This window comes from Delphinapterus leucas, chromosome 20 (assembly GCF_059928025.1).
Source record: "Delphinapterus leucas isolate spDelLeu-1000000601 "Yukka" chromosome 20, BTC_Dleu_Yukka2, whole genome shotgun sequence".
NCBI classification, from domain to species: domain Eukaryota; kingdom Metazoa; phylum Chordata; class Mammalia; order Artiodactyla; family Monodontidae; genus Delphinapterus; species Delphinapterus leucas.
In genome coordinates this window covers 46,177,249-46,198,708 of record NC_143148.1, presented here as the reverse complement: position 1 = coordinate 46,198,708, position 21,460 = coordinate 46,177,249, and the positions used below count along the sequence as shown (strand labels likewise).

The window sequence follows — 21,460 nt, the reverse complement described above, 5'->3', positions numbered from 1 at the left end:
CTAGAAAACTGAATTGTTTCAAACGCCAAGAAAATAAGAGTTTGCAATTTGGGGGGAAGATTTCTGAGCAGAGGAGTCCAAGTCTGGGCTGCAATGGAACAGTTTGGGTGCAGGACACTTTCACTTTTCGAAGTTCACAGTCTTAATTTCCCAATATCCTTACAAACATACATACATATGTTTTAGGCATTTTAAAAAGGTGAAACCTGATGCTCAAGGAATCTTCTTTTAAAGTCAACTCAGGTATCTTACACAGCGCTGTAAATCATTTCGACCCTTTTTAGTGCCCGGTATATATTCAACCCATGCTTTATCTAAAGCACAAACACTATCAATAGCACGTTTAACTTAAATGACAAAAAAACTGGTGAGTGTGGCTTAGAATCGAAGAATCAACATACAGTTAGTCTTCTCTCCAGATTGCAGGATGCAGGAAAGCTCTGCGAAGCGACCCAACCAGATTCGGCTGAGCCTCCGCAAAGCGCAGCGAAGACGCCAGGAGGCGGGCGGGCGTGCGGGCGAGCACACGGCGACTGCGCCCGCGCGTGAGCACCCAACCAGGCTCTCGGAGCTGAGCGGGGCTTTTCCCTCCGCGGAGGGGGCCCCGCCCCACCCTCTTGCCCAGCGATTGGTGAGTCGGCAGCTGGAGGGGCGGAGACTAGAGGAGTCACCGCCATCTTCTCCAATGGAAACGAGACAGAGGCGGGCCCAGTGGCGGAAAGGAGCATGGCGTGGAGACAGCTCAAAGTGAGTTCAGCTGGTGCGGCCCTGCAGCGGCGAAGAGAGAACTTGCGGGAAGGCAGGCGGGGGGAGGATGGAGGGAAGGCTAGCCTGGGCAAGGTGTGGACGGGAGGCGGCTCCGAGAGGGTGGGCCTCTTTGGCACGTTTGTGTGTCTTTGGGGACACCTGCAAATGATCATGTGTGTGCATTTACACATGTACGTGGTCACTGTGTAAACGGACGTGTAAACGGAGTAGATGCCGATCTGTGTCAGCGCACGTGGGCCTTTATTGAGCCAGGCACAGGGCGCTTAGCGAACACAGGATCGCCTAGCAGTGTGTGCAGCATCCAACCTGGAATGAAATTACAGTAAAACATGGTGCCAACCCTTTTAGATAAAAGTTTAGGGCAGGGTCTTTGTAACGGCGCTCAGAAATCTGTTGATCAACATAAGGGGCGTTCCTACAGTCTCCTGGAGGAGAAGGGAGAAAAATGAATGCTAGATCTATGTTGACGGCTAGGAGTGACCCTAAAGGCAAATCCGATCAGGTCACTTCCTTGTTCAGGGAACGAAACTCAAATCACCTGGGTGCATCTCATTCTCCTCTGCCGCCAAGAGTGGAGAGCGCATTTACACCGCCCCGCCCTGCCGCCTAATTAACTTCTATTTATCCTTTGAATATCAGCTTTAAGGCACTTGGTCAAGGAAGCCTTTCTCTACCTCTTTGATTGTTAGGTTCTTCTCTCACTTTTTTCTTCATAGCTTTGTCATAGTTATATGTTTGCATGATCATTGATTTCTGTCTCCTTCTGAGGTTGTACTCCTTGTAAAGGCAGGGACTCGGTCTGTAGCCCATCCTTGAGTGCACAGTCACTATGTGCTGAATGATTGAATGAATGAATGAGTGAGGGACTCAGCATTGGGCAGTGATAATTAGAGAAAAGTATTATGAGCGATGTTTGAGCTTGATCCAAGAAGACCTGATGCTCTCTAGAGAACAGACCTGTGGTTGCCAAGGGGGTGGGGGTGGGGGAGGGAAAGATTGGGAGTTTGGGACTAGCAGATGCAAACTATTATATGTAGAATGGATAGACAGCAAGGTCCTGCCGTATAGCACAGGGAACTATATTCAATATCCTGTGATAAACCATAATGGAAAAGAATATGAAAAAGAATATATACATGTATAACTGAATCATTTTGCTGTACAGCAGAAATTAACACATTGTAAATCAATGATACTTTAATAAAATTTTAAAAAAAGACCTGATGCTCCTTTAAAAAAATTTTTTTGCAGCCCTCTTTATTATCCTGAAGTGGAATTTATGTATAATGTAATCTTTCTATATATAATTTTAAAAAGTCAACATAATGTCCTAACTGGAATATAAAGGAGAAGTAAATTTATAATAAAATAATATGTATTTCAACCCATAAATATTAGGGCATGAGTCACCTAGATAGTGAGTCAGGTGTTTAAGCCTCTACTTAGAAATTCTAGTGCCACAGGAATGTTTTATTGTCAAACATCTAAGCAAAGCACTGAACCATTCCACATGGATTTTCTGAAACGGTGAGTGATTCTTGGTAATGTTCTGTGCAAAACAGTATAGTCATCCCTCAATCTACAAGGTAATTGCATTCCTGGAAAGTCAATACAGATGAAAACCACACAGGAGATTGTGTTTATGTGGGGAAACAGAGTTTGCATTTCTAGGCTCAGATAATATGAACAGATATTTTTACCTAGTGAATGTCAGTAGGATGTTCAAAAGTCACACACGATAGGGACCGTTCTGACTTTACTGACTTCCTGCTCACTAAATCTATTAACATTCTCCTCCGGGTGCCCACCACATGCCCCTAGGGGGCAATACTGCCTCTCTTAAAGTTTTTTAAAAAAGTTTAATATTTAATTTATTTATTTTTGGCTGCGTTGGGTCTTCGTTGCTGCACGCGGGTTTTCTCTAGTTGCGGCAAGTGGGGGCTACTCTTCGTTGCAGTGCGCGGGCTTCTCATTGCGGTGGCTTCTTGCAGGGCACGGGCTCTAGGTGTGCGGGCTTCAGTAGTTATGGCGCACGGGCTTAGTTGCTCCGCGACATGTGGGATCTTCCCGCACCAGGGATTGAACCCATGTCCCCTGTATTGGCAGGTGGATTCTTAACCACTGCGCCACCAGGGAAGCCTTGCCCCTCTTGAAATCCCTGGCCTGGAGTCCTTCAGGGCTAGAGGGCTAGAGGAGGGCGTGTCAGCAGAAGTGCAGATACAGCCTCTGACTGTAGAGGCAATACGTGAGCAAGAACCCAAGGAGACCAGCGTTAGCAGAAGGCCACGGACATCACTGCATGTTATGTCCTCTGTGTGTGTGTAAGTAGTGTAAAGGGTTCAGAGAAGGTGCTACAGCCTAGCCTTGAGGGGGCCCCATTGGCTCTTTTTTCCAGAAGCGGGCCCAGGATGCCATGGTGATCCTGGGGGGCGGAGGACTTCTCTTCGCCTCCTACCTGACGGCCACGGGGGATGAACGTTTCTACGCGGACCACTTGATGCCGGCTCTGCAGGGGCTGCTGAACCCCGAGGCAGCCCACAGGCTGGCTGTTCACGTCACCTCCCTGGGGCTCCTTCCTCGTGCCACGTTTCAAGACTCTGACATGCTGGTAGGTACTCCTGTAACACCTTGTGCGATAGACACGAGGGTCAAGGTCAAAGTTCCCTAATTTATTTAGCTGGGGCTGATCCTTTTGAAAACCAGAGTCCCAAATTAGCCTCCCACCCCAAACCGTCATCCCCATCTACAGATCAGGAACGCTGAAGTGCACAGTAGTTAAGTGACTTACCCAAATGCACACAGCTAGGAAGTGGCTGAGCCAGGAATCAAACCCATGGAGTCTGGCTCAGCATCCGTCCGTTAGCCGCCATCCTGCCTCGCGGAGGTCTCGGGTAGCTCAGTGTTCAGCTCTGCTGAAAAGGGAAGCATGCCAGCATCACTAACATCTAATGTGATGTAGGCATGTCTAGCCAAGCCCTTTGAGGAAAGCATACGACTCCTGTCCCAGCCTCATTCCGTCCTGCATTCAACACAGGGGCCCCACCGTATCCCCTTACTCTTCTGTGTGCTGGGGTTTCTGCAGCGAACAAAGTGCAAGAATCCACGTCCTCCTAGAATCTACATCCTCGTGCAAGCCCAGACAGTTTCCATTTAGGAGACTTCTTACCAAATGGGGAACATTAGAATGATGTGAACATGAAGAAAACACACTCAGACCTCTTTGGGGAAGGGTCACTGTTAGCAATCAAAGGGGCATTCTCTACATTTTCCCTTTTTGTCTTAGAATCCCTTTCACTTCCCATCCTGCAGTTTTGAGCACACGTGGCACCTTTTCTGTAAAAGTGAAAATCCTCTTTGGATTCCTGTTGGTTAGAGAAAACAGGTACAAATGTAGGTCTTTCGTAAAAGCAAAGAGAGATAAAGAGAACTTCGGAAAAGTGGGGGAGACCTGTACGCAGATGCTCTGGTTTGGTGCCAGCCCCATTTGACGGTCATCTCTGGGCCTGAGGACTGAAGGCTGCCCAGGGAGCCTGTTGAGCAGCCGGGGCCGAGAGACCCGTCCTGAAGCATGGCCCCCAGGGCCCCCAGTGTGGCCGCCCTCCCAGCCTCCCAGTCCCCGAGGCACCGCATGCACACACTCACTGCCATCTCTTCTTCCCCTCCGTGGGGCAGCCTTGCTTCCTCCTGCTTCCAAGGCCAGATGGTGCCACCCTTAGAGGTCCTTGCTAGTCCTGGCACAGGCTTTCCTGCCATATCAGCTGACAGTGACGATTCTGTTGGCAACTGCTGACTTTACGATATCCCGATTCCTTTCCCACATTTTAACGTATTTATCTTGCTTCTAGATTTGTTGGCTAGATCAGGGTGCGAATAATAAGTCCCTCAGGAGTTAGGCTAGACTTGACAGTAATTAAGCCCCAGTCACTTTCATCATAGAGAACAATCAGGAATCCGCCCCATGTTTGCCAGGGAAGAACCTGCTTCCAGCCCAGCCTGGTTCTGGGGCCCAGCAATCAGTGCTGCTGGGTCGAGCACTGGAGTCGTGAGGACACAGCTGGGCCTTGGTATCACCTGGCTGAGGAGGGACACAGCGGGCGCTGACTTACTAAGATTAAAGGATTTTGCTGCCTGACTGTTTCAGAATAGCACCATCTAGGGGCTAAATAGTGGATAAGAAGGTACAGTTCTTCACCGTAATTGGAAAAGGCAGCACCTGTCTCCTGCTCAACCCATGGTGGAAACACTGTTTTTCTCCTCAGTGATGATAAAGCCCGATGGTTCTCAAACTCTGGCTGGCATCAGAATCACCTGGAGAGCACTGTTAAAAACAGGTTCCCTCAGAGTTCCATTCTTCCCCACCCTCCCCCAGAGATTCTGATTCCTTAGTCCGGGGATGGGCCCTGGGATCTGCTGTTTAACAAGCAGGTGATTCTGATGTAGGCGTGCCGTGGACCACGCTTTGAGAAACACCAACGTGGCCTTGTGTACCTGTGACTTTGTCTCCTTCTCCCTAGGAAGTGAGAGTCCTGGGCCATAAATTCCGAAATCCAGTAGGAATCGCTGCAGGATTTGACAAGCACGGGGAAGCTGTGGATGGACTTTACAAGATGGGCTTTGGTTTTGTTGAGATAGGCAGTGTTACCCCAAAACCTCAGGAAGGAAACCCCAGGCCCAGGGTCTTCCGCCTCCCTGAGGACCAAGCTGTCATTAACAGGTAGGTGAGCAGCCTTCTCCCCAGCAGGACACTCGGGGTGTTTTTTCTGCCATACAGTGTGGACATTTTTCTGTCATTTGGAATGTTCTGGAACCATGTTGAGCATCTACTCTGTGCGGGCGTAAAAGCAGGTTTTATGATTTCAGTTTAACGCGTATACACGATGAGGTTAAGAGAGCTACACGACTTAGCTACAGTCATGAGATCAGAAGCAGGAGAACTTGGGAATGGATGTTGGCTTATCTGACTTTAGAGTTTGTGCTTTTTCCACATTGTTACTCCAGTGTCCTTGCCCAGCTCTGTCCAGTAGAAATATCACATGAGCCCTATATGTAATTTAAAATATTCTGGTAGCCACAATAAAATAGCAAAAAGAAACAGGTGCAATTAACTTTAATAATATATTCTATTTAATTATTATTTGTAACAGTTATTTATTATACTGCTTAATTAGAAATACTTAATATACTCTATCATAATTTTAATATTAAGCAATATAAAAATGACTGGCTGTTTACCTTCTTCCACTTGTACCAAGTCTTCGAAATCCAGCATGTTTTCCTTACGGCACTCTTGCTTTGGACTGGCCGGGCTTCGCTCTCAGTGGCCACACATGGCTGGTGGCTCTTGCACCTGACAGCACAGCTCCAGCCTTTAGTAACTGGGAAATTTAATAATCAACATAGACGGCTGCTTTTAGGAAGAGAGGTCCTTCTATACTGTGTAAAGCCCTTCTCTTTGTAAGCCCTGGGCAGTTTTCACTACAGCTAACCCAGAGAGTGAAAAAGTTCCTTCTTTTTGGTAACAGAGTTTTGAGAGCCTCGTTGGGGGTGTTTGGTAGGCACCTTTGGGATAATGAAGGGCCTCCTGGGAGACTGACGTGTGGAAGGTTTATTTGGCTGCACGTCCTGCTTCATCGTGCTTGTTTCGGGGAAAATTTCCAGCATTAGACATCGAGTTATTGACCTTTCCCCTGTAGGCTGGGATCAATATCTTCAGAGTGTTCGGGCAAAAGATATTTGTTGATGATTCGGCTGCCACAAATAACTGCAGGTACCAGGAAGACAGTGCCTGGCAGAGTCCCGCGGGTGAGAAGTGGCACAAGAGGGCCGGGCCTGAGCTCCAAGCACTTGTGTGCCCAGGCTCCCTGCTCTGCCTCGCACAGGGTGGGTGCTGAATGAACATGAGTCAACAACTACATGTATCTGTTAGGTGTTTTTGGCTGCAAGTAACAAAGTGGCTTAAACAATAGGCGTTTGTTATTATTTTCTTCTCATAACAGGTGAAGTAGGCAGTTTTACGGTTGGTTGAGTGGCAGGGTTCTGCCCTCAACGCCTGGTTGAGCCCAGGCGTCAGTACTCTGGTCCAACCTCTGTGGGCCTTCCCTTCTCGTTTGTAAGATGCCTACCCCAGCTGCAAGCATACGTCCTCGCATGAGGACATCAGAGAGCAGAAAGGGAAAGGAAGTATGGATATGGGGGGAGATATTTTCCCAGAAGCTCCCTGGTAGGCATCACCTTGTGTCTCAGTGACCAAGCCCCGTCTCAAGTTCATGCTTGAGTTGCCAGCGAGGCTGGGAAAGGAGTCATTGGCATTTTCACCCCGTGTCAGGGGAGCTGGGTTCCACAGGCAAGGAGGAAGGGAGTGGGGATGGCCATTAGGCCAACAACCCACAGTGGGGCTGGGGACGTAGAGATGAGCAAGAGGGGCGAGGCCCAGCCTTTGCGGAGTGTCTAGTGGCAGGTGAGGGAGGAGATGTGTCCCTTGTCCTCGAGAAGACTGGAACCCAGTAGGGGAACTGAAGCATATACGTACATCTCAAGCTAGGAGAAAGATAGGTACAAAGCACTCCATGAATGCCAGGAGGTGAGGGATCATTTGTGGCTGGGAGCTTTATGCAAGGAGGAGAGGGTGCATTTGACTTGGGCCAGGAAGAGGGAGATTTAATAGGTAGAAAGGATGGGGGAATGGAGTGGCAGGATGGGTTCCAGGAAGCGTGTTCGTGGGGCACAGGCAGGAGGTGGGAGGATGGGTCATCAGAGTGGTGAGGGCCCCGGTGGGTGGGAAGCAGGAGTGGGCTAGGTCCAGACAGGTCTGGGCTGTTTACAGTGCTAGTTGGCTAAGTGGCTTGTTGGCAAATTTTAATCTTTCCCTTTGTATTTGATGGTGTTTTGGCAAGTTCTCTAGGACTTCCAGGGGTGTTTAGACTTTAGAAGTCTAAGAACTGACTCTGATTTTTTTCTTTGGTTTTTACATCATAAATATATGTTGAAAATGGCCATGGAGCCATCCCTCCAGAGTCTTTGCTTTCTGCCTGAGGGCTGTAACCTTATCTCCTCCCTAACGCTCTTCTGTGCTACAGATACGGATTCAACAGTCATGGACTCTCAGTGGTGGAACACAGGTTACGGGCCAGACAGCAGACGCAGGCCAGGCTCACAGAAGGTAAAGGGGGCCTGCCTAAGAGGGCTGTTCTTCAGTTGTTGGAAGGAAACTTGTGGGAGAAAGTCAGGAACATTCCTAGTGAAATGAACATGATTGAACAATAGGAAAAAACAGTATGGAACTCAGGGCTCCTCTGCTAGAGGAATTTTCCTGGCTCCATCACACCCTCCAAGCTCTTAACTGAATTTCACAACTGAGCAAAGATACACTTAGTTCCTGCCTCGTTATGTAACCTGTGTCAAACTGGGACAGCTTGGAAGTAAGCAGTGCAGAGTGGCTGCTCTGTGATCACATAGGCAGTTGATGCGAGCAGGGCTTGGGTGCCATCTTTGTACATCCTGCTCTGTTGTCCTTTTTCTCCATTATAAATAATGAATGCTGATTATAGAAGTGTTAGTAAATGCAGGGAAGCATAAAGAAGAACATTAAAATTACTCACACTCTTCCCTACTCAGAGATAACTACTCCCGGCATTGGGGAAAATATCCTTCATGACTTATTTGGAAACACCATGCATTTTTTTTTAATGCATTAATTTATTTTTGTCTGCATTGGGTTTTTGTTGCTGCACTAGGGCTTTCCCTAGTTGCAGCGAGCAGGGGCTACTCTTCGTTGCATTGCATGGGTTTCTCATTAAAGTGGCTTCTCTTGTTGCGGAGCACCGGCTCTAGCACGTGGGCTTCAGTAGGTACAGCACGCGGGCTCAGAAGTCGTGGCGCAGGGGCTTAGTTGCTCTGCGGCATGTGGGATCTTCCTGGACCAGGGCTCGAACCGGTGTCCCCTGCATTAGCAAGCGGATTCTTAACCACTGCGCCACCAGGGAAGCCCACACCATGCACTTCTGAAGGCTGCCTTGGAGGTGCTGATACTCATTCCCTGGGGCTCTCTGCCTTGCTGTCCCTTGGGGTGAACATAGTGGTCTTGGCACCATGCCATCCTCACTGTACCTTCCCAGGTGCCCTCGGGTTGCATGGGGTTGCGGCCATCTTCCTTGGTGGGCCTTTCTGGAACTCCTTCCAGGAGTTTAGCCTCATTAGATGTCCTGGTGGTGAGATGAGAAAAACCTGCGGTATTGGATTCATTTCTGAACGCGAGATTGAAAGGGCCGAGGCAGTTAGCAATCTCTGATTTGGGGAGTAGGAAATGACCTTGTTTGGAATTCCCTGGCTCTGGCAGAACCAGACCCTGCTATACTGTAGATAGACCTTGCCACTTGTGGGCTTTGAAGGTCATGATAGGACTTTCATGGTTTGTGATACTCTCCTGCCTTCTTGTCTCCCTTTCCTTCTTTTAACTGTTCACAGTGCCCCTTATACCACTTTTCTCCCCTGTTCTCCCTTGCCCATTCCTCGCCCCCCACTGTGGTGCTAACATTTGTTGCAGTGAGACAAAATCCCACAGCAGAGCTCTGCACATAGTGTTCACCGGCAGCTAGAAGCCTTGAAGACAGCTTATTGCTAGCATCATACCAAGCAACATGAGTTGTTAAGAGCTGTGGTGCCCTTTGCGGATAGAGTAATTCAGCAATTTTTGTCTAACTCCAAAATCTTGTCATTTGGGGCAAATGACTACTAATGAAAGATCCACTGGCTACATGAAAGTGATATTCTCTATTAAGCCGGTTTACCTGTGTGGAAAAGAATTACAGTTTCCAAACCATCTTCACTTGATTTGGGAGGCTTGGAGACCTTGTTATATAATTTGTCTAACTGGATGCTAAACCCCTCCCCTCCCTTCCACCCATGAAGTGAGTGACACGAATCTCATTTACTTTCAAGTTGATGATAAAACAGGTGACTGCATTTAAGGTATGAGAAGGTAGTTAGCAGTACTGGATGTTGTTCTTTGATCCTCCCTGACCTGACATATATTTTGTGAGCTAACTGGACGTCCCAGTTAGCTGGAAAAAGCAGGTGGTACCATGGATATACTTTAGCCTTTGCAGATAAGGTAGTATCTTAGGAGAAGTCAAGTACAGACAAGCCCTTGCTTTCACACATAGAAAAATACATTTCAGAAACACACTGAAAGTCGAAAATACAAGTCAGGTGATAATTCCCTGGATTTTAAAGTAAGGTGACCATATTACTTACTGTGCAAACTGAGACAACACTTTTGAGAGTGGAAGGAATGCAGGCATGAATAATTATGCCCAGGCTACAGGAGTATTCAGGGCTGTCCTGGGAGCACTGGGATGTGTGGTCACCCTAGTTACAAGGGGGAGTCCCTTCTCAGAGAATGGAAATTATAAAACCGTTATGCCTCTACATTTTAGGCATGAGATTCGAAAATACTTTCCAGTATTTTATACATATCCTTTAATTTTGCTTTTTCTTCACGACTGCACACCCAGTCACGTGACCCAAGTCTAACAAGCAGCCCTTGAGGGTAAACAGCTGCCCCGTGGCATGCTACTGACTTCTGTCTCTTCTCAGTCGTATTTCATTTACGAGCCCTACCTTTTTAAACACTAGTATTTGCGCTCCTAATTTCTCCATTTTCCATTAAATTTTAAAAAAGAAAAAGGGCACAATGCGGTATAACATCCTAGGAGCTGCCCAAACCCAGCTGCGCAGGAAGGTGGAGGGCTCGGTTCTTGGCCCGCAGGCAACAGCGCCGTGCATAGGTCAGCGTTTGTCAGCTGGCGCGGGAAAGGTCACATTTGGAGTTGGAAAGCCTGTGAGGCTGTTTGTGGGCTCTTCGGTCAAGGATGGCTTCAAAATGTTGCACAGGAAACGGTGAGTGGGGACAAAATCCTGACCAGTGATATTTACAGATGGGCTGCCACTGGGAATAAACCTGGGGAAGAATAAGACCTCGGTGGACGCTGCCTCGGACTACGCAGAGGGGGTTCGAGTCCTGGGCCCCTTGGCTGACTACCTGGTAGTGAATGTGTCCAGTCCCAACACAGCTGGGCTGAGGAGCCTTCAGGGAAAGGCCGAGCTGCGCCGCCTGCTGACCAAGGTGGGCAATTACATCCCGCTCCACCAGCCTGTCCTACCTGCTCATCCTCTAGGGCAAAGCTTCAACGTTGCTATCCACTATCGAGGAGTTGTCCTTAAGACCTGGACCAGTTAGGATCCCTTGCTTCCCTCTGATTCCCTATATAACACTGATTGTGCTCAGTATTAGTCAGCTGCTCAGTAATCTATCCCTGCTGTTAACCCACAGGGTCCGTGAGAGCAGGGACCACATCTCTCATTTACCACCCTGTCCCTAGCGTCTAGCACATTGAATGAATGAATAGAATGACTTTTCATTAAACCGTGCTTGTGACAGTATTTGCTGTCTCTTTTAGGAACAAAAGTCTAAATAAACCTTGATATATTAGCCAATGCCAATGACATTAGGGACTCACTCTTGGGCATCCCTTGGTTCAAGAGAGTGGAATCAGCTCTGACTTGGTGGGGTCTTTTGCATAATTGAGAGCAGTGTTTCCTGAAAAGGAGAAATTGCTGGTGCTTTATTCTGACAGCTAGTGTGAAAACACACTGGTCTGCGGCTGCAGGTCACGGTTATACTGTCAACTGCAGTCTTGGGGGTCCTCATCTCTGGCCCCATGTTGCTCTAGGTGCTGCAGGAGAGGGATGCCCTGAAGGTAGTGCACAAGCCAGCCGTGCTGGTGAAGATCGCTCCTGACCTCACGGCCCAGGACAAGGAGGATATTGCCAGTGTGGTGAGAGAGGTGAGGGTCGGTGCCTGGGGGACGCCCTTCATTGCCTGTAGAGGCCACCTGGCCAGCTGGGTTAGCCCAGACGGCAGTCTTTGTGGTTTCCTTTCTGTTATATGGAGGGCTGTCAGGATGTAATTTATCGTATACAGGCAGACCTTGGAGATATTGTGGGTTCAGTTCCAGACCACTGCAATAAAGCAAGTCACATGAACTTTTTGGTTTCCCAGTGCACATAAGTTATGTTTACACTACTGTAGTCTGTTCAGTGCACAATAGCATTACATCTAAAAAAAATGTACATACCTTAATTAAAAAATACTTTATTCTTATTTTCTGTTTTATTAAAACATTTGAGGTGTAATAATCCAGATTAAAAAAAAAACTTTATTGCTGAAAATATGCTCACCATCATCTGACAGTGCAGGGTTGCCAGAAACTTGTAAAAAAAACCAGTACCTGTGAAGCACAATAAAGTGAAGTGCAATAAAATGAGGCAATGCCTGGAATAGAAAGTAAACGTTTCAATAAATGTTTGAATGGGTCCTTTTCTCCTGCCTCTTCCCTCCTCTTCCCTCATCTTCCTTCAGCAAGGGCTTTAAGGCTGTGCATCCTTCAGTCTTGGTCAGACTGCAGTGTTCTGTCTTTCTCCAGTCTAACCCTGGGTCTCTGTGTCATAGGGGAGTAGCGCAAACACAGACTGAGCCCGGCAGTCCGGGGTTGAAATCCTGATTCCACCACTTACTACCTGGAGGCTTTGGACAGGACACTCTAGATTGAGTTGTTCTAAGGATTAAACCGTGTCCTGGGGGAACCGTACGGGTGGCTGGTACATGATGGCTGCTACTATCATGTTGAGGCTCACTCTGACACTTGCCCAGAAAGCATAGTGAGTGAGGCCTGGTCTAGCTCTTGCTTCTGTGGCCTTAGGTGTAGGCGCCCAGCCCGGCTGCTCTCTCAGACCCCCGGGGAAGCTTCTCCAAGTCCATCGTGCCCTGACTTAGGGACTCTTTCTCTGTCTCACACTGCAGTTGGGCATCGATGGACTGATTGTCACGAATACCACAGTGAGTCGCCCTGCCAGCCTCCAGGGGGCCCTGCGCTCTGAAATGGGAGGGCTGAGCGGGAAGCCCCTCCGAGATTTATCAACGCAAACCATCAGGGAGATGTATGCACTCACCCAAGGCAAGAATTTGGTGTCCCTGTCTTCAGATCTACGTGTGGCTCAGTCGCCGGGTCTGTGATGGTATCGGGGTTCCTGAACTGCCGCACTCAGCAGGGGGCCGGGGCTGCAGCCAAACAGCTTCTGGCTCTCCTGTCACCCAGCCTTCCTCACAGTGTGCTGTGTGCTTCTCTGCAGGCAGAGTTCCCATCATTGGGGTTGGCGGTGTCAGCAGCGGGCAGGACGCGCTGGAGAAGATCCGGGCGGGGGCCTCCCTGGTGCAGCTGTACACAGCCCTCACCTACCGGGGGCCACCCCTGGTGGGCAGAGTCAAGCGGGAGCTGGAGGCCCTTTTGAAGTGAGTGGGGCCACCTGTGGCTTGAACCAGGCAAAGTTAATGTGGTATCAACTCAGACTGACTCAAATCAAGGGGATGCTGTTCATCAGCCTTTATTCTTTATTGAAGATGCATGTGAGGGGCACACCCCAAACGCAGGGGAAACTTACCCTGTTGCGCTTTTGACAAAGGTCAAACAGTGCCAAGGAATTCAAGATTAACTTCCAAGGCAATGGTGTTTATAGGCCCGAGGAGTTCTGGTGGCATTCCTGTTAATTCAGTAACACTGGCTTGATGTCAGGAGCTGTCGGTACTTAAAATTGATTCCTTCCCTGGCCTGAAGACCTGGGTAGATTCCAGGGTTTAGACACTGTACAGGGCATGAGCATGCGTTTGGGAGAGCGAGGCAGGTGCAGTTATGGACGAGATAGAGCCTGGTTGAGTGTGGGCTTCCAGTAAGAGCCAGGCCTTTCCTTTACCATTTGCTGAAATTGCTTTGTTTTCTTTCTCCAGGGAGCAGGGTTTTACCAGAGTCACAGATGCCATTGGAGCAGATCATCGGAGGTGAGGATGGGTCGGTAGGAAGCCTGATCTGGAACCGTCCCGCTAAATCAAGCGAGCCTTTGTGGCTGATGGAGAGAGGAGACCACATCCCCAAACCACAGGGGCCCCTCCACCGGCTGGACTGTAAAAGCCAAGCATGAGGGTCACCAGAAGCAATGCAAGGCTTTGTTCAACCACTTGTTGGACAGGAACTGCATCCATGATTCTTTCTAGATTCAAATCCCAGGATCCTTTAATATTACAAGGACATTAGACATTTGGAGGGAAAATCACGGTAAAATAAAGTCATTTAAAAACTGGATTTAAATCCCAGCCCTCTTGCCCAGATCCTGTAGGTTCTTCCAGGCCTCTGCTCCCCCGGGATCTGTAGTGGGCTTCCCAGGAGCTTGACTCTCTTTCATTCTATCTTTATTTTTATTTAAAATTTTAACTGTATTTTGAAAATATTTCAAACTTAGATAAAAGTTGCAAGAATAGGGCTGTGGATGGCCGTCCTCTCCATGTCTGCACCTGGTCTTCCCTCTGTGCGCAGAGGGACACTGGTCATGCTGGTCATTTTAACTTGATTACTTCTGTAAAGGCCCTGTCTCCAAACAAGGTCACATTTTGAGATACTGCCAGTCTGGATTTTAACATGGCAATTTTGGAGAGACATAGTTCAGAAAATGGGCTTGTTATCCCCCTTATTTAAAAATCTGTGACTTGTGGGCCATTGGGCAGGCAGGTTCTCGAGGTGCTTGAAGACACTAGACAAGAGGCTCAAGAGGTCTAGTCATTAACTAAAGAAACAGAAACGCTAACCTTTTCAAAACTGAAAAGCAAATGGTGATTGGAGGTTGAAAAACCTCGGCTGGGAAGTGCTGTAGATGTCAGTACGCCTTCGCAGCCAACAGGAAATTACCTTTATTCCCTTCACCTCAGTGCAGGTTTGATTTTAAAATTTCTTGGTAGCTCTAGAGAGGCCTGTGGCTGCTGTAGAGGTAATATGTCCTTGTCTCATCGTTGAATCTCGGCCTCAGCCCTCAGCCTCTGCCCACTGCCTCTGCCAAGAAGCCAACAGTCAGTCTCCTGCTGTCTTTTACAAAGATCTTTTTCCTGTCTCTTATAAAAGAATCTTAGGGACTTCCTTCGTGGTGCAGTGGATAAGACTCTGTGCTCCCAATGCAGGGGGCCCAGGTTCGATCCCTGGTCAGGGAACTAGATTCCACATGCATGCTGCAACTAAGAGTTTGCATGCTGCAACTAAGAGTTTGCATGCCACAACTAAGGAGCCCACGTGCCGCAACTAAGGAGCCCACATGCCACAACTAAGGAGCTGGTGAGCCACAACTACAGAGCCCTGGAGCCGCAACTAAGGAGTCCACGTGCAGCAACTAAGACCTAGTGCAACCAAAAATAAATAAATAAATAAATAATAAAAAATAGAGGTAATGATCTCTTAAAAAAAAAGAATCTTAGTATGAAAATAATACCTATTCATGAATTAAACAGTATAGCCCCCAAATAAATGTTGTCTACCTCCTTCCCTCCTCAAACAATCCCACATATCAGAGGTAGTCACAGTTAACTTTTGTATCCATCTAGATTTTTCCAGTCAGTTTTCTTTGTTATATGCAAGCACATACCCATAGCTATTCTGTCTTTTTAAAAAAATCTATCACACACACATATAAAAGTGTTTCAAGAATAGTACAAAGAACTATTTTTTTTTTTTTTTTGGCCACACCGCGTGGCTTGCAGGATCTTAGTGCCCTAACCAGGGATAGAGCTAGGGAGTATACATGTACACATACATCTATATTTCTATATCTCTCTATATTGAAAACCATGAGTTCAGACTGATACCTTCAATTCCAATACCAAACCATAAGTTTAATTCTAGTTTCTTCCCTTCCCATATTTGTAACTCTCTTCTCTGACTGTGGAAACCCTGACTACCTCTATACTTACTCTATTTTCTTATTTGATCAGTCCTCTCATATGTAAGTAATCTCTGGTTTCCACCCCCTGCCATGTGCTGGCATCCTTTTTCCTTGCTTGGGTCCTGACATCTTTCACCATCCCTTACCCCTTGGGCACTGTCCTCACTTTGTACAGCTCCGATACCTGCTCCAGGCTGCTCCCGGGGGCAGACATCCCCCTCACCTCATTTAGGCTCTGACTTCTTTGCTGGCCTGTCTCCCTGCATGGCCACTTTCCTTGTAAGCTAGGACTCTGACGCCCCGCACCAAATGCTTACGCATACACACAATTTGTGGGCGCCCTCTTTGTCCTGTGTGGGTATTGATTGATTTTCTACTTTGAGCCCCTTGCTCCTCTTTTGCTGCCACTGCAGGCACCTACCTTGCTCTGTGCCAGCTAATGGCTTTATGACTGAACTGTTCAGGGAAAGGGGGAAGGAAAGGGGAAGAGTTGCCCTTTGGAAGATTCTCTGTTGGAGACTGACAATCTGTCTTTTAGCACAGCTTTAGCGGGCTGCTGTTTCTCTTGAGCACCCGCGTAAGTAGTTGGCTTGCGTTCAGGGGCCCTGTGGTGTAAGGAGTACCTGTTTTTCTTAACGCTGGAAACTACACTCAGCCCAGAGAAGCTCGATGCTGGGAGACACATGGGAGGAGGCCCAGGTTGCCAATGCCCCGTGAGGCCCAGGACTGTTGGGTGGATTAGTGTGCAGAATTGCTAATATGATTTACATTATTGACTCTTGCATTTTGTGTTGTGTGCATCCCCTGCCAATTTCACATTAGTTAAATAAGTAGTAAGTTAAATCTTATTTCACAACTTGCTTTTTTCCCCCATATAAACATGGAGTCTTTCAATGTCCGTCCCTTCAATCTACCTTGCTCTTTCTAACAGACCTTTGGTTTTCCGCAGCTCAGATATATCAGTATTTGCTTATGGCTAGACGTGTAGGCTGCTTGTTTTTCACATCACAAACAGTACATCAGCGAGTCTCTTGGTTTATGTATCTTTGTGCTCTTCCAGTAAAATTTCTGTGGAATAGATTCCCAGAAATGGTATCGCTCAGGCAAAGGTCATGTGCACTTAAAATGTTGATAGTTACCGCCAGATTGCCATTAGAGGGGGTTGTTCAGTTTATACTTTCTCTACAACTTTGTAAGAGAGGCCCCTTTCCTCTTAGGCTGCTCCACGTGGGAATTTTCAAGAACTGCCCTGGAAAAAACTTGTTCCTTCTCCACCTTCTCACTGGAGATAGTTTCCATTATGTCTCTTCCTTGGTGGAAAAAGAAAAAAGGAATTGTGGGTTTAGCAAGCCACTTCGGGCAGCAGCCAGTGTGATTGCCACATCCATTTGTGTGTGTGTGTGTGTGTGTGTGTGTGTGTGTGTGTGTGTGTGTATCTGGGAGAGAGAGAGAAGAGACTTCAAATAAGACACAGGGGGACTTCCCTGGTGGTCCAGTGGCTAAGACTCCGCACTCCCACTGCAGGGGGCCCGGGTTCGATCCCTGGTCAGGTAACTAGATCCCGCGTGTCGCAACTAAGACCCGACGCAGCTAAATAAATAAATAAATGTAAAAAAAAAAAAAAACCTGCAGGGAAGGGCAACAGAAGGGGTGTAGCTTTCCCTGGGTTCACCCATTCTCAGTTGTTTCAGGTGACCCTGCTTGTCTTTCCTCCTGCTGTGGGCATCATGTAACTTTTGTGGGCCTCAGTCTCCTAATGTGTAAAATGGGGAGAAGGACAGACCCATCTCAAAGGGCTGTTCTGAGGATTAAATACTAAGGGCAATATGGCTCAGCACATCCTAATCTCTTAATAAACAATATTTTCAATGTTTCTAATCATCAAAAAAGTCCTGCAAATAGGTATTACTGTACTTGTATTCACAGATAAAATGAGGGCTTTGAGAGATTAAATAACCTCCCCAAACCAGGCAGCTGGGAATCAGCGGAACTGGGCCCCAGGGCCTGAGTATCTCCTTCTGATGAAGGTAAAGGTCCTTACAGGACCTCTGACAAGTATTATTAGTCCCTTTTCCCTTCTCTTCTCCCTCAAAAGTTCATCTTCTTTTAACATATAGACTTCCTGTGTGCAATTACTTTTTATAAAAAAGCTTTCTTAGATACTTGCCCTGGGCACTTGATTGGTCTGAAATAAGGTGGTCAAATGGGATCTAGTGATCGAAGCTCAGAGTCCCGTAGAAGTGGGGGACATTCTGTAGGGACCACAGTGCCAGCCAGGGCTGAGCCTGAGGATCCAAAACATAGCAGCTTGAAACAACAATCATTTACTGTTCCACACAGTGTCAGGTCAGGAATTCAGGAGCAAATTAGTTGGTGGTTCTGGCTCAGGGTCTCCCAGGAGGTTGGCCAGGGCTGCAGTCATCTAAGGCTTCACTGGGGCTGGGGCATCCACTTCTAAGATGGCCTGGGAGCTGGTGCTGGCCGTTGGCAGGAAGGGCTGCCTGAGTGTCCTCATGCCAGGGCACCCAGCTTCTCCCAGAGCCAGTGACCTACAGCAAGGTGGAAGCTCCGATGCCTTTTATGACCTCGTCTTGGTGGTCATACACCATTACTTATGTCACTTTCATTCTCTTCATTAGAATAGAGTTGCCAGTTTTAGTAAAACAAACAAAAACAACGGGATACCCAGTTAAATTTGAATTCCAGATAAACAATGGATATGCTTTTAAGTATAAGTACATCCCATGCAATAGTTGGGACATGCTTATGCAAAAATTTACTTGTTGGGCTTCCCTGGTGGCGCAGTGGTTGAGAGTCCACCTGCCGATGCAGGGGACACGGGTTCGTGCCCCGGTTCGGGAAGATCCCACATGCCGCGGAGCGGCTGGGCCCGTGAGCCATGGCCGCTGAGCCTGTGCATCCAGAGCCTGTGCTCCGCAACGGGAGAGGCCACGGCAGTGAGAGGCCCGCGTACCGCAAAAAAAAAAAAAAAAAAAAAAATTGTTGTTTTTCTGAAATCCAAATTTAATTGGGCATAACGTAATTTACCTGGCAACTCTATGTTAGAAGCAAGACACTAAGTCCAGCACACATATCAGTACAAGAGGAGGGAAATTAGTTTCCATTTTTGAAGGGAGGTATGTCTAAAGAATTTGTGGAGATATTTCTAAACCACCATGAGCAGAATTTTGAAAAGTTCATTTGGTCCTGGTGTCTGTGGTAACTGCATGGCAGCCTAATAGGATGAAATAGTTCTCAGACAAGCAAGGTCATCTTCCTAATTATCTTGTACATTGGTAAATTTACAGCAAATCACACACAGTGTCTTCTTTGATCTTCAGACAGCTTTGTGTGAGGTAGAGATTATGATCTGCATTTTACAGATGAGGAAACTGAAGTTAAGTGCCTGCCCCAAGATGATATGGGCAGAAATGGCAGAGGGAGGACAGAGTCTCCTAATTTCAAGTCTAGCACTTGCTCTACTCTACCCAGTAGTATCCTGATATACCACTGAGCCCTCTGCTATACAAGATGTCTTGGATTCATTTTCTATCTATTTGTTATCTCAAATAGGTGATGGGACTTGTGGATCCTTGCTGCTGTGCTGCAATCTCGGTGATAGGGGATACCCTTGGAGAAGTTGAGGGCCAAGATGCCATCTTCTCTCTCCACACCCACAAACTCTGAGATCCACCCTGGCTAAGACTCAGGATTCAACCCACTACCCGCAGACCCTCTGAACTGGCTGGCTCCAGAGTGCCGACAGGAACAGCATTCCTGTTCATCAGGAGGTAGTCAACCTTATGTGAAAAAGACCGTGGAACAGCCAAACCAAATAGAGAATTACTCTCCCCCAATTTTTATTATAAGACATTTAGACATAAGAAAAGTTGAAATAGTGTAACAAACATCTATACCCCCTCCACCTAGACTCATTAATTCTTCTATCTTTTCCATGCTTTTCTTACCAATCTTTTTAATCTATTTATATACAGTATTTTGATGAACCATTTTGAAGGAAATGGTAGATGTCTGGACACTTCACTCCTAAGTACTTCATAGCCTGCATTTGCTAAAAATAAGGATATGTTCCTATGAAAACATAACTCTATGATCTTACCTAAGAAAACAGCCATGATTTCCTAATATCATCTAACATTTAGTCCATATTCCAAGTTTCCCCATTGCCCTAAAAATAATTTCTAGAGTCAATCAAGGCTCACCTGTATGTTTCTTTAGTCTTTTTAAATCTAAAGCCGTCACCTCTGAAGACATCAGGCGAGTTGTCTTATAAACGGTTCTACATTCTGGATTCCCAGAATAAAGGCTATATTTCCTTTAGCCTTTGATCTCTGCTGTAGCTGCATGTGGATATATGACCAAATTCTACTCAGTGAGATACGTATGAAAGTACTGTGTGCAACTTCTGGGAAGTCTGCCGCTGCCCGGATCATGATGTCTGGAGCTTTGGCAGCCTTTTTAGACCTGAGGATCAAGGTCATCCCAGAGGCATAAGCTGGAAAGGGCTTCATGCCAGCTCTGTCTGCTTATTTCCCTACCTCTTTTATTTGAGAAAATAAAACCTTGTGTGCTTAAGTCACTGTCAATTGGGGTTTTCCCTCATATTTAGCCAAATTTAATCCCAGCTAATAAAGAAGCCAGAGTGAGACATACTGTAATCTTGTACTTACCTGGAAGATATGTTATCTGCTTTCTACTTGGCTAAGACCCATGTCAAGATTTCTCTTTCCTCCAGGTGCCGATCTCTGGTGCTAGCACAGTGTGAGAATGTTACCTGTGGAATCAGACTATCATGTTACCTGTGGAATCTTGGCAGTCAGGGAAATTTTTTCTAAGAAACTTGTTGTTGTAAATGTGGGAAATGAAGTTAGTGTGGCTGTCACAGCTAAGAGGACACCGGTGGGCAGGGCCGAGAGGTGTGTGTGCAGGGGCAGGGTGGGAATGACCCAGCACCGGCAGGCAGGGGGTGTTTGTGAAATACCTGGGCAGCAACACAGGGGCCAGGCTCCGAAGGGCAGGGCCTTTTGGGGAGGAAATGCAATTACCACGAAAACTCCCCGCATTCTTGCCAGCCAGGGAGAGGTTTCCTGGGTGTTGAAAGCCACATTTGGCAAGTGTCCCACAGGAAACAGAAAGAGTTACAGCACGTGAAGGCAACCTGCCCGCACCACCTGCCACCCCTTTAGTCACTAGGGTCGACTTGGTTGGACCCAGGAACAAAGCTGTGCCTGGAGGGTCAGAAGCCTCCTGGGGCAGCACAACCCCTTTCCTGCCCAGACGAGCGCAAGCTATAACTGAGGTGCTGCCATTTCAGCCCTCGGTTATGCGAGAAGTTGGCTAGCCTGCTGAGCCTCGTCCATTTTATTGGATGTGGAATTTGTAAGGTTACTGGATCTAGTGACACCTTCCTACCTCAACGGAGCAAAAAGTGTGGAATCCATGTCCTGGATCCTAAAAAATTCACTCTGGTTAGATGAGAATTTCAACTACAGTTGAGACTCTAACATGACCATTAAAAAACAAACACACAACCATACAAATATATATTTATATGCACACATACACACATGTATGTATACACATATGTGTGTGTGAATACAGCTGACCCTTATTCATCTGTTCTTTCACTCACTCATTCTTCCAAGAATCACTTATTGAGATCCTACTTCCTGCTGGCGGCCGTGTCATGTGTTGGGGATGAAGATAGCTGAGTTTTCCACCATCTTTCCAAATCTCCGAAGACACAAATTCCGTTGACCCTTGAACAACGCAGGGGTTGGGGCAGTGACCTCTGTGCAGTCAAAAATCTGTGTATAACTTTATGGTCCCCGGATTTGACCAACCGCAGATCGTGCAG

The 21,460-nt window shown here is 47.3% G+C and overlaps 1 protein-coding gene and 1 long non-coding RNA gene across 3 annotated transcripts; one reads left to right on the top strand and one right to left on the bottom strand.

The window, feature by feature from the left end:
* The first annotated feature begins 652 nt into the window (after window positions 1–652).
* On the top strand, window positions 653–13,739 carry DHODH (dihydroorotate dehydrogenase (quinone)). 2 transcript variants are annotated; one of them, XM_022583303.3, is made up of 9 exons: window positions 653–747; window positions 3,164–3,376; window positions 5,283–5,482; window positions 7,845–7,927; window positions 10,704–10,891; window positions 11,499–11,612; window positions 12,629–12,664; window positions 12,958–13,117; window positions 13,610–13,739. In XM_022583303.3, the coding sequence occupies exons 1-8, from the start codon at window positions 727–729 to the stop codon at window positions 13,114–13,116; spliced, it is 1,014 nt and encodes a 337-aa protein (XP_022439011.1). In that variant the 5' UTR covers window positions 653–726; the 3' UTR covers window position 13,117; window positions 13,610–13,739. The 2 variants fall into 2 exon arrangements, with proteins under 2 accessions (XP_022439011.1, XP_022439009.1); XM_022583301.2 differs by having other exon boundaries at window positions 12,629–12,782.
* Window positions 1,608–20,376, bottom strand: LOC149744691 (uncharacterized). Its single transcript, XR_016391019.1, has 3 exons — window positions 20,274–20,376; window positions 3,557–14,702; window positions 1,608–3,395 (listed from the first exon to the last, which is right to left on the bottom strand). It is a non-coding gene; the product is annotated as an uncharacterized LOC149744691 (long non-coding RNA).
* Window positions 20,377–21,460: the final 1,084 nt, after the last annotated feature.